Below are 13,664 nucleotides of genomic sequence, written 5' to 3'. Positions count from 1 at the left end.
TTGCTTTACAATACTAAATATTAAGAATGAGCAATGAAGGCACACCAAGAGCATAAACATTGTGAGAATGTTATGTTGGGTGAGTGATTGTAAAAGAAAAATTAAATGGAAATGAATGTCTTTGAGAAAATGTAGTAATGGCACCTATTAAGAAAAAAAAATGGCAAACTCAAACCTCAGATAAGTTGGAATGTGACAGATCGGTGGAAGCCCCAATTAGAAAAGTTGATCAAATAAACGATAGCTCCAATTACTAGAAAATCCCTGATTGAAACCATTAAAAGGATTTAAATTTAAATGGCCTCTATAAAGTGTTGATTTTTGATGTAATCATTGTAATGTAATGGTTTTGTCTGATGTTGTAACTAACCTCATCTAGTTGGAAAATGCTCTAGTTGTTTGAGGTTTCTTCCTTGAATTGTTTTCTTAAATGAGACTCTTACTCCTCTAGGGTTGCTGCTCACTGGACCCCAAATTCATGGGATAAGACTATACTTCAGTGTGATGATGTGATGAAATTGGATTTTGGTACCCATGTTGATGGTAATACACATAATATTTTTTTTATTCAATCTTGTATTTCTATGATAATACTAGTAATTAGTGTATGTATGTTTTGATATTTACTTTGTTGAACCTCTTGTCATGAATTCTGTTTTGAAGGATATATAGTTGATTGTGCTTTTACCGTGGCATTCAACCCCATGTTTGATCACTACTTGAAGCCTTCGTGAAGCAACCAATACGGGTGTTAAGGTACATTCGGGAAAAAAATGCTTAACCCTATGTGAAATGAGGGGTATTACATCATGTAGCATTGTAGCTGGCATTTCTTGGACAATTAATAATGCCAAATTGCTTAGCCCTAAGATTACCAGTTTAAAGAACACTACCCATCTATTCTTTCATATTGATTGGTGTAGTTTCATTTGTCTAAATAATTAAATTAATAGTGTTCATGTTTGGGTCACATGCGACTCAAACTTGTTTGTGGCCTTTTTAACTATTTTTTCTATTATTCTATTATTTTTGTTCATTTATATTATTTTTATTCATTACTATTCTTTCTTTTGAAAAGCTTGACTTGCAAAGGAATATGCTTGATGGTCATTTAGAAGATGGATTTTTACTTTTTTCAACTGCAAGCTATTGTCAATTTGTTATTCAAGATTTATGTAATGATTCCTCAAATTAAATTTGTTTGAGCAAGCCAATTATTTTGGATATTGGGACTGTGTTTTAGTCTTTCGTGTTGAAGATCAAGATCAATGGTGACAGAGAGTGAGAGTGATCATGTAATTTTCTTTGATAATTCTTTCACATTAGTTCCTATGATTGTGACAACTACCAGTAACCTGAAACAAGTCTACTTGAGTGTCCTTGAAGTTCCTAAATGCATTGAGGCATGACAAAGAAAGGCTTCAATTGACGTGCAACTACAGTTCTACAATCCGAGACAAAATTATTCCTCATGTCGTGTCTTAGTAATTGCAACTTTTCTAGTCAATTCTCAATTTCATACTCTTTTTAATTATTGATTATGGATACCACTATACTCTTAAATATCCCCTGCACAAGAAGAAATTATTAGGTAGAGGCTCATGATTTATGTACTTTAATATATATCAAACACACCTTATGTGTTACATGAAGATTAATAAAAATTATGATGGCTAAAGATCACTTAATAATTTTGCACAAGTAGGTAAGATATACTTTAGCACTTAAAGTTGATAACATTTTTCATGTCATATCAGGTGTGAAATTATAAGTGGTGGAATGAAAGAGTACCTTACACCAATGGGGCCAACTCCCCTTCATGTCAACCCAATATTTGAGCTAGGTCCTATTGAACCAAGATTCTCAGAGTGGCTGGTCTTTGAGGGCATCAATGTTGTTGAAAGCAGTGCTTAATGCCACTGACTACATATCCAAGTTTGGATACTCCAAAGAACAAGTTTAGTTTTCTTTTCATTGTTTATATATACCATTTCTACATTAGAAACCAAAGTGCAACCTATGACTAATTGCTAAGGCTATGATTGTTAACCATAAAGTGATGAAAACATTGGTTGGTCATTCATATGTTGGTCGTTTAAGCAATGAAGAAAAATTATAGTTAACTAATTGACTAAATTAAAACATGATGAAACTTGGTCAAATTTTGTTGACAATCAAATATTAAGATCTAACAAATCTTAGCACCAACAAAATCATATACAGTGAACGTTAGAAATACAACATCTAATGAAGTTGATAGAGCGCTACTAATATGTTTATTGGTTTAGACAACTGGACAATGAAGACATCGTCAAAGATATAATGTGGGCACATCTAGATTCCATCAAACTCCTAAATTTGTTTCCAACAATGTTGATTTATGATACAACTTACAAGACAAACAAGTATCGTCTTCTGCTGTTGGAAATTATTGGTATCACTTCAACAAGCATGACTTTCATTGTTGCCTTTGCTTATTTAAGTTTTGAGAGAACATATAATTTTGAATGTGTTTTAAGCAGGTTGAAAGGATTTTTTGTGAAAGATAATGTGTTGCCTCAGGTTATTGTCAGTGATAAGAATCTTGCTTTCACGAATGCATTAGAGACTTTGTTTTCTTCTTCAACCAACTTGTTATTTATGTTCCACATTAGAAAGAATGTAAGTGCAAAATGCAAACTCCTCGTGGATAAGGGTGAAGATTGAAAAAAAATATCATTGATGCTTGAGAACTATTGTTGTAGTCTTCAGATGAAGTATCATATAATGCACGCTTTAATAGCTTTACAACTCAGTGCACACATTATAAAACATTTGTGGATTATGACCAAATTACATGGTTGATGCCTTTCAAGGAGAAGTTTGTACAAGCATGGATTGATCGGGTCAATCTTGGAAATAGAAAAACAAATAGGTACATAAATTATTTGGTAAAATATGTTTAGAGTCCCTATAAAATTTGAAAAATATTGATTTCATCCTCATAAAAATTTTCGTATTAATTTGGTCTCTATAAAAATAAAAAATGTTTTTATTGGTCCTCAATGGTAACTCTATTAGATGATAATATGATGTAGCTAACAAACTTATACGTGCAATTTGATTACAAATAAACTAAATAATTTGTGGCATTTAATATCCTCCAAAATGAATTAAACAATTTCTGAGAGCTAACCCCCTCCCCCCCGCCCCCCTAATAGCAATTTTCCATTACTTCCCGACCAATTTTCTCGTATTTTCTGATGAGATTAACGGAAAAATTGAAGTAACAGTGAGTTTTGATATCTTCTGAGTGTGCTTAGGAAGGTAGAAAAAGAAAGTAATTAAGTCTATTAGCCATGTCAAGGAATCGTATAACAGAGTTACAATTGAGTACCAACAAAAATATGCTTTATTTTTTTTATAAGAACCAAATTAATACATAATATTTTATGAAAACAAAATCAATATTTTTCAAACTTTACAAGGACCCAAACATATTTTACCCTAAATTATTTGACATTAGTTTTTTTTGGCTTAAGTTTTATTTTGTTAAATTAAGAGAATTATTTACATTTCATTTTGTTACAACATAGGATTGAAGGCGCACATGCAATATTGAATAGGTTGCCTCATGATAACATGGATTATTTCATTGCTAGTTGATATAATATTGTATTGGTCCACTTATCTAGGCTGCAGAGTTGGACCTTTTTTCCACTTAGGGATCCCATGCTAGCAAAGTCTCGTCTCATTTCCATTGGACTTGTCAATGAAAATTACTTTGTGTAGATATATAATATCCACTAAAGTTACCATTTACCTTTGTAAGCTAATATTGATTTGTTCGTTAACTCTATCTTTTGCATGTATGACCATGAAACTGTTTTTTAAAGGATTATTGTCCCTTGTCTCCTGTTGTACCACAATGGAGAAACTACTATGTACCTGAAGCCCGCTTATGGAAAAGACCTTACAATCAATGCATACAAGCTTTCGACTTAATACAATTTCATTTAGTTAGAGGATCTCAATATGTAGCAGACTTTCTTTTTAAGGATTGAAATATGTAGTAGACATTTCATTCATAACAAACATTGAATGTGTATCCCATTATTTTATGGATATGTACCTCAATATGTACTTAACATTTGTATGAAATTTTATTTAATGCATGTCATTTTTGTATGTCAGACTATTTAAAATTCTGGAAAAAAAATATACGATGGAGGTATGATTCTGTTATATAATGTGTAACGGAATCACACTTCCGTTGTGTATTTTTTTCAGAGTTTATGTACAACGGAAGTGTGATTTCATTATACATCATATAACAAAATCATAGTTCCATTATATAGTTCGTTTTTAACCTTCCACCCCCTTGCATAACAGAATTGCGATTCCGTTGTATATTTTTTTCCCATACCAAGTTACACTACAAAATCATAGTTCTGCTGCATAACAAGAGGAGCAAAAACTGTGTACAACGGAATCATGAATCATGATGAATCATGATTTCGTTGTACATTTGTAGTGATTCTGTTATACTATGCATAATTTTCGCATCTTATTATGTAGCGAAATACATTTCTATACTATATTTTGAGGATGAATAATTTTAAAATTTTGAGGTATGATAGAGACCAATAACCAAATCCTTTGGGCCAATAACAATTTCCTTAATAAAAACATTAATACAATGCAATCCAATGCAACTATGTTTCATTAGACTAAATTTTAAATTAGACCAAATCCAACCAAACTTTAACCCTTACACCTTAGTTTGCGTACTTGAACTTCATAAAAATATCTTTGTTTTCAAGTTACTGTGGTGAGCACAGAGCACGTGACCTTTTCAGACGAGTTAGTTTATATTATCAGATACGAAAAGAGGTCTGCACCTACATGTGTATTATGTGATTGCTGTGTTTAGACACGTTCCTGTACAGTTAATCTTGGCGCGCTTACGGATACAACAAATTAGAGTTAAGGAAAAGAAAAGTTAAATGAAGAAAAAAAACAACCTATAGTGTACCAAGCTATCCCACCAAATAGGATCTAAGGAAATAGATATATGCAAATCTAATCCTGTAATTAGAGAGGTACGTACTATCTTACAAGTCATAAACTTGCCGCTTTACTTTGAGTCAAGACTTTTCCTACTCCACTTAATAACTTTTCATAAACATTAAATTTCTTTAATTCAATAATTGGTTTGAGAGGTGACATTAAATAAATCAATAAAATATTAATTTAATTTAAAATTATTCAATATCTTTTAATCAATTTTATTTTAATATATAATACAATCAAAATTATAAGTAAATATTAATTATAAAATTATATATCTATAATTATTTAGTTTATTTAAAATTTTGACATACATAATGGTGAAGATGATATCACATAATTTAACGATTAGGTTTATGTGAAAAATTTTAAAAATTGAATGGATGATTAATCCAATCAAGATATTGTATCAATGATCAGACCAATGGATTGCTGATTAACCTATATGATTGGGCCTTTATTGAAAAAATAAATAAAAATTTGATACCCTATATTAAAGAAGTAAAAAAAAATCACATCACAAATTAATATAAAATTTTATTATTACTAATAATATTTAGTTTTGAATATATATACTTTGTATGATATATCAAATAAATGTTATAAAACTGATAAAAAATGCTATAAATAATTTTGTATGATATATATAAGTATAATGTATATATATAATTTTGCAGTTATATAATAAGAAGTTGGTGTAGCATAGATGGTAATCCTCGTCCCAAAGTCGCCAAAGGATCAAAATTGGATTCTGGCTGGTGTCCTTTCATTGTGCAAGACCCAGTCCGATGGTCGATTCGGTCCGAGTTTTAAACCATTATTTATTATGAGTAATTTGTAAAGTGCACGCTTAACATATTATGGATTCAGTTATAATAGGAATTAATTTGTATACAAATTTAAACAATTATTATGGTTCAAAATTTCACCCACTACCAAATCTTCATTTGCTCATATCATTTAATCTATGAACCAAAACACTCATTTTTGGTTCAATAGCTAAGTATGTGTTTGGCTTATTGTTGTCACAATTTTCTCAAGCAAGAAATTTGTGTTGGGTTAGATAAGATAAAATGTTCCTTTGGGCACATTTTGAACATAAAAACAAACAAATTGTAATATTATCACTAGGGGCGTGCAAAAAATTATTCTCAAAAAAAAAAAAAAACAAACAAAACGAATCGGTTTCAATTTAGTTTAAACGCTTCGACTTTTAAATCAAATTTGAGAATTGGTCTAATTGGGAGGTCAAATTGATTTCAAATCAATTTTAAATCGGTTTTAAGAATGGAACTAATTTCGATCTAATTTACAAATTATTATTTTTCTTCTTTAAAACAACCATTCTGATTTTAGAACAATAAATAATTTTAAAATCAATTCAATTTTATTTAACCAAACTAATTTAGTTCAAAAATAGTTCAAATGATTCAAACTCATTTATATGCACACCCATGTTTACCAACAATGTAACACTTTATGACTTATAATAAACAAATAGATTCTTGAAAATATTTGTGAAAGAGTAACTTGAACCTACAAGCCTGTACACAGAGAGAAAGCAGGAAGACCTTTTCTTAACTCCTATGATGAGTTTAGTCAATTAAAAAGTTATATAAATGGTATAGTGGTATACAATTTCAACTAATAATTTATCTAGACTAACATGGTTCAAAAGTTTAATGTTATATATACTAATTGCCTATATAGTTGTCCTATCAACACCCTCCAAATAGTTAATAAAAAAATGAGCTATTTGCTACACCAATAAGTAAGAAGTAAATAAACGACCATAACAGTATAATTGACTACTTAACGGGGAACTAAACAATTTAAAGGTTAAAGTGGATGCTAGTCTGAATTGAATCTTTTGCCTCGGATCTGAAACTTATGTCTCTAATACTATACTTGTTTATCATCCTAGACATGATCTCGTGTTTCTGTTGTTTAAAATACTTTTGAGAATTGTTTTTCCCCAAACCAGACAAACATTAATTAATGAACCAGGTTAACGTAGATCCATGTAGCTAAACTAAAAGCAAAAGCAAAGAGTTTCACTTGGAAGATCCAAGCATGCATGCACAGTATTAATTTATTCCCTTTTTGTTTTTCCAATCTTTCCATTTCCTTCTCTTTTCAATCTGCTTTTCATGCTACAAAAGAAGAAAGAGGGAAGAAAAAGCATAAAAGGGAGCAAGATAGAAGTACAAGGCTCAAAGATAAAGCCTCGAGCAAAGAACAAAGATCAGAAATGGCCATGCACATGCATTATTATTTTATGAATGATTGCTTCTGATTACTATTGTATCATGATGATGAATAATTGACATTGTGGCAGACTTATTATTGACTAAACTCTCATTTATTCTATCTCACTTATTTTACTCCAAAACATTAGTTATAAAAATAAAAAATAAAAAAGTTAGTTGAATCAAATAAAACGTAATTAATACATACAAATAGTCTTTCATGAATAATTAATAAATATAAATATCAAAATATTACATCAACAATACAAGAGAGAACAAGTTATAAAAAAAAATAACTTTAAGATAATTATTCTTTATTTTTGTCATTTATTTTCTTACGATCTAACGGTTAAAATTAATAATTTATTTTAATCATTAAATTTTTAAAAAATAAATAATAAGATTGCAGAATAATTTTCTTAAAATTACTTTTTTTATGTAACTTACCCCTTCTCCTACTATATTATATCTAACTAAAAATAATCAATAAAAGATGATGCATGGATAAATTATGGTCCAGCATGTACAAAGTTACTCATACAACATCAGATACTAATTAATAATGAATTAATTAATTTCCATAGTAGTGGGGGGAGAGGGTTAAAAAGAGTGGGAGAGGGGGTAATAATAAGAACAAAGGTGCTGAAAATGTTTCGTAGTATCTGTTTGTAGTTGGTCTGAAAAGGCAAAAGGCAGCCCTTTGGGTGAAACCCCAAAAGCAGCAACACATAGCAGTGGTCCATCTATCGTTATACTACACACACTGACAGTATCAATCCATCAAAGGTGTGTTACCAGTGCAGTGCTAGTCCATGCTCAGTAAGTATCACTGACCCCTCAAACAAAATATAAACAACTGATACTCACTCTCTCTCTTTTATTTATTTGAATTTTAATTAATGCTCTTGATAGAATTAAAGACTAATCCATCAAAATACTAAATACATATTTAAAATAATCAAATTCTTTAAACATACAAAGAAGTTGTAATAAATCACATCCAAAAAGATTAATAACAACAAAGATTTATTTCAGATGAAATCGATTAGATAAATCACTTGCCTGTTCGACATGATTTCAACATGATTAATTTTTTTTTAAAAAATATTATTTAACGTGAGAGATAATTATTTTGAATGTTATATATATATATATATATATATATATATATATATATATATTAAAATTAAAATTAAGATTATCTATCATCTATAGGCCAAACGATTAAATAGGGGTATTTTTTTTGTAATTTATCATTTAGGAATAAATTTTTAATTAATATGCTAAAAGAGGTAAATCTTAATAAATATTATTACTTCTGAATTGAAAATTGTAACATTTATTATGACTTCTACATTTATATTAAAGTTGTAAAAAGATTTACAACTTTAATTTTTTTAATTATGACTCTAAAGTTTTAAGGTTTTTTATATGATTTTAAAGCCATAAAACATTTTTTTATATTTTTTATTAAAGTTGTAAATTAATTTATGATTTTAATATTTTTTCATGTATATTTAAAAAAAATCGTAAATAAATTTTTATTTTAATTATTTAATGAATTAATGTACGTTTTATTTTATTTAATTTTATTAAATATTTTTATATTTTTATATTATTTTATTTAATATGTTTATTTAAATTTAAGTCTTTTGCATTATTTTTTTAATTTATAAAACAAATAATAATCTTTAACAATAGTAAAAAATATAAAAAAAATATTAAATAAAATAATATACAAAAAATTGAAAAAAATATAGAAAATATTAAATAAAATTTAAAAAATAAACATACATTTATTTATTAAATAATTAAATTAAAAATTATTTACGATTTTTTTAAAAAAAAAATATACGTGCAAGAAAAAAACAATTAAAGTCATAAATTCATTTATAACTTTAAAATAAAAAACTCTTATGACTTTAAAGTTATATTTAAAAAAAATTAAAATCACAAACCAAGTGATTTCTTTTAGTATAAAAAAATTATTTGATATGATAAATAATCTCTTTATCAAGAATTGACTCAATGTAAAAAAAATAAAAATCAGAGAAAATATTACGACTAATTGAGAAATTAAAACATTTACTTTTTTTTATATATTACTCCCAAATTATAAATTGAAAAAAAAATTACCCCTATTTGATCGATTGACCATCATCTATATTATACCATATTAATGACACCCTTTTCTACTATATCTGCCTTCCCCTCTTTCTTTCCCTGCCCAATATCCATGGCGATGCAAATGCAAAGTTTTGAACAGTAGAATCTGTGACTGCCCTTGTCTGCATGTCTGTCTCTCATCTGCAGTCGCTGAATACTCTTCACTACCTCTTCATGACTCTCTCTCTCTTACTCTCTCTCTCCCTCTCTCATTATCACAGGAAAAAGTAGCATGAAAAAGAAAACGTCCTTTAATTAGATAAGACTGCCACTTCTGGCATTAAATGCAAGAACCTTAGCTTTCATTTCACTGTTTGTCTCCATCTTCTCGCACCCTTCTCTCTCAGAGACAACAGACAAAGGTTCAGTGTCTAATTCATTCACCCAAATCTTAGTTACAACGAAAATCTAACAAAGTAAATAACCACCCCCCATGAATTGTCTCACGTCAATTTTTAACAAATTCTTTTTCTCGTAATAAACATTAAACTTGTGAGACCTATTTAATATCAAGAAGAGTTATTATAGTAAAATACTCTCTAATTTATTTTTTAAAAACATTTCTTAATATTTGGTAGATCTCCCTTATGTAGTAAATTCGTCTGTTTTTATAATTTTTAATAAAAAGTATTACTAACACTCTAATAAATGATGAATAGGCATAAGATTTAAGCATATTTCATGGTATAAGTAATCAAATTACTGCCTTGAAAAAATTACGTATTTTATGTGTCCTTTTTCTTTTATCTTTCAAATAACACTTAAATACTAATTAAAAAGTGTTTTTTTCTTTTATTTTTCTAAAAATAAAGTATTCTTATAGCCAAAAAGTTATGAAATTAATTCTTAAAAATATAGATAGTAACAGTCAAGGAACAACTCTACTTCTCATAAATATTATTTATCACATAATTAGAATTCAAATTTCTCTCATATTCTTAAAAGACATAAGTTATTAGCACTTGTATTACACCTTACTTTCTAGAAAACTAAAAAAGAATATTGTTTTTATTTAAACTTAAATACATTTTCAGTTTCTGTAATTTAATATTTTTTATTTTTGTTCTTATAACTTTTTTTCATTTTAGTCGTGTAATATGTTTATTTTATTTTTTTTCTAAAGTACATTAAATAATATATTTTTTACTGTTCAAACTTCAAAGTGTTATGTAAAATACTATAAAAATGAAAATAAAACAAATATTTTTTATGAGACTAAAATAAAATAAAAATATTAAATTAGAAAAAATAAAAATATATTTAAATTTTTATTCATCATATACTTCTAATTAAAAATTAAAAGAAAGACATGAAATGAGAGAAGATGTCATATTTTTTTTTCTTTTTAATATAAGAGGTCATTTCAATCCATAGAATATATCCATTCCACGCTACATATCATATCATATATTAATTAAAACCAAAAGCCAAATCATTACTATTATAATCCTCCTCCTCATCATCCTCCTCCACTTCCAACTCATCATCATCATCATCCCCCAACAACAACAAGCCATCCTCCCCCACCCGACCACAGCTCTCCACAGTGTGAGGAGCATGTCCATCCCCAAAGGCACGAACATGGTCCTTAAGCGACCTCTTGTGCTTGAAATCAGACCCACAGATACAGAACCATAGCTTCCCGCAGTTCTTCTCGTGCGTCCTCCAGTCACCTCTCACCGCAAAAGGCTTCCCGCACTTCCGGCACCCGAACGGCTTCGCCCCGTGCTTCCTCTTGTAGTGCGTCTGGAGGGTCCTGAAGTCCTTCAACGGCCGTGATCTCGGGTGTTCTATATTGTTTTTGCAGCCCTCCGCACAGCAGTAGCAGGGAAGCCGCAGCATCGACGATGCTGGCTTTGCGCCCCGAAGTGATTCAGGGCCTTTTCTGTATTGCGAACCGTGTCCCCACATGTGCATCTGCATTAGGGAAAATTTGTAAGAGATTTTTTTTGTTGTTAATTAATAATAAGGTGCAAGAAAACAAATGACACTAAGCTGTTTAGAAAAAACTTAAATCCCACATGAACTAGAGATAATAAGATTATAATTGAGTATATAAGTGGAGAGATAATAAGATTATAATTGAGTATATAAATGGATGTAACTCTTGTTTTAAAAATTAACTTTTGAAGTTGATTTAAATTCCAATTCACATTCTAAGATTTTTCAAAAATGGTTTTTGTTGATAAACATACACCTAAATTGGGGGTGGGTTGAGGTGAAGAGATAAGAGGGGGATAAAAAAAGGAAAAAAGATAAATATTTTGGTCATGAATGCTTCACATTCTTTTGAGGGTGTGAAAGGGTTTATTAAACTTCAAAGTCATGACTACATTACATGTGATGAAAAGGGAAGAACTAGAGATTTTAGCTAGAGAGATTTGTAAAGTGATTGTAAAATAAATTAGAGGTATTATTACACTTAAAAAGAAAGATAGAAAGAAGAACAAAAGCATTCAAAGAAATTAATGGAGTTAAATTCAAACTTTAACCAGAGAGTGTAACGGTTACATAACATTTTTTTTTTTTTTTGTATATCAGTATACGTAAATCTTTGATAGAAAGAAGTGGATTTTTTTTACTTTTTTTCTTCTTCTTTAAAATCCTTTTTACCTAGGCCTTAAATAAACGGTAATGAAATTATGATGGAATAGCTATATATCCTACAGTATTTTACTTTTGTTTATTTTTGTGGTCGACTAATAATTTACCTGCATGTTGTTGAAACGGTTGAACATTTTGTTGCATACAGTGCAAGAGAACTGGGTGGGTCCAATGAGGATTTGAGCAGGAGAAGGGATCCAGTACTGGCCCTGAATGTTGGGTGCAGCAGAGGCCAAATGAAGATCAGGCGACTTGCTAGTAGTAGTAGTAGTTGTGGTGACACTGTTTGGTGAAGTTGTTGGGGTAGTACTGGGAAGGCCAATGTGAAGGGCCACAGTTACACCACCTCTCTGACGATGATGATCATCAGAGCTAGTAGTAGTAGTAGGGTTTTGCTGGTAATGGTGGTGAGGAATGGAAGAAGTCACGGCTTTGTTGGGGTTGTTGGGTTGTTGGTGTTGTTGGCCAGGAGGGCCAAGAGAGAGGGAGATGGAAGCTTCATCCACTACAGCTTCATGATGATGATGATGAGGTTCCAAGAAGGCACTACTAGTACTATTACCAGGACAAGATGATATGTAGGAGAAAGGGTGGTGAGCTTGCATGGTGTTGTGTGATCTGTGAGATTTGGCAGATGGGGTGGTGGTGTGTGTAATGTTATTGTATGATATTATGAGAGAGAGAGAGAGAGAGAGAGAGAGAGGGTGCTAGCTAGGTAGGAGAGAGTAGAGTAGGGAGGGAGAGAGAGAGGGAGAGGGCTTTTTTGTGAATGTTGTGTGATAATGTAAGTGGGGACGAGAAAGGCAATAAATAAACAAATCTTGTGGATGCTAGCTTTGGCTTTTGGCATTTGAACATTGAAAAACAGTTATTCTTATCATGAAAGTATAGCTTATAACATACTATATATTAAATTATTTTCCTCATAAATTGCATATAAATACAATTCATGTGATCACAACTCAAGTAAGTCTCATTACAATCATGTACACCCCCAAAAACCTTGACATTACAACTAAAGTTGCAGTCGCATAATGCACACATTTAAAAATCAATATTAACATTAACATGTGTAAAGTTGTAATTAAAAGTATACGAAAATGTCTAATTTTCTTCATATAACAATTGGGTTATGCAATTCTATATATAGTAGATGATTGGTGCAATTCTTTATGTGATTAAAGATGATTGGAACATATTTTTCCTTCTTTGTACTAATGATACTAAAATGAGAATGTTTAATCTAATTTTCACTTAGGTAACTCAGACTACTCAAAATATATAAATGTATTGATTTGAGTACCATCCTTAATTGGTTTAATTTGTTTGATATTATATATGTCATCATGCTAATGGATTTGGTTGTGTTGGTGTGTGGTTTTGTGGTCTCATATTGTAGAAGAGATAGAATACTGGGAGAGAGAGAGGGTGGTAGCATGGTTGGAGTGGCATGTGTGTGTGTGCGTACGTGGAATGAAGGGAAATTGGTGATATGATGCGTTTTTTTGGCGTGTTTTGGGAATAGAGGAGACACAGCACCGGCAAAGGAGGAAAGTGTGAGAGGGGGCAATGAGGCAAAGGAGGGTGCAATGCATA

At 30.0% G+C, this 13,664-nt stretch overlaps 1 protein-coding gene across 1 annotated transcript; it reads right to left on the bottom strand.

Annotated features, from left to right (window-relative positions):
• Nucleotides 1-10,826: 10,826 nt before the first annotated feature.
• On the bottom strand, nucleotides 10,827-12,807 carry LOC100808573 (zinc finger protein WIP6). Its single transcript, XM_006574818.4, has 2 exons — nucleotides 12,176-12,807; nucleotides 10,827-11,381 (listed from the first exon to the last, which is right to left on the bottom strand). The coding sequence occupies exons 1-2, from the start codon at nucleotides 12,671-12,673 to the stop codon at nucleotides 10,875-10,877; spliced, it is 1,005 nt and encodes a 334-aa protein (XP_006574881.1). The 5' UTR covers nucleotides 12,674-12,807; the 3' UTR covers nucleotides 10,827-10,874.
• Between the last annotated feature and the right edge of the window lie 857 nt (nucleotides 12,808-13,664).

This window comes from Glycine max, chromosome 2 (assembly GCF_000004515.6).
Source record: "Glycine max cultivar Williams 82 chromosome 2, Glycine_max_v4.0, whole genome shotgun sequence".
Classification (NCBI taxonomy): Eukaryota; Viridiplantae; Streptophyta; class Magnoliopsida; order Fabales; family Fabaceae; genus Glycine; species Glycine max.
The sequence above is the reverse complement of the archived record's forward strand: the minus strand, read 5'-3'. Positions and strand labels throughout refer to the sequence as shown.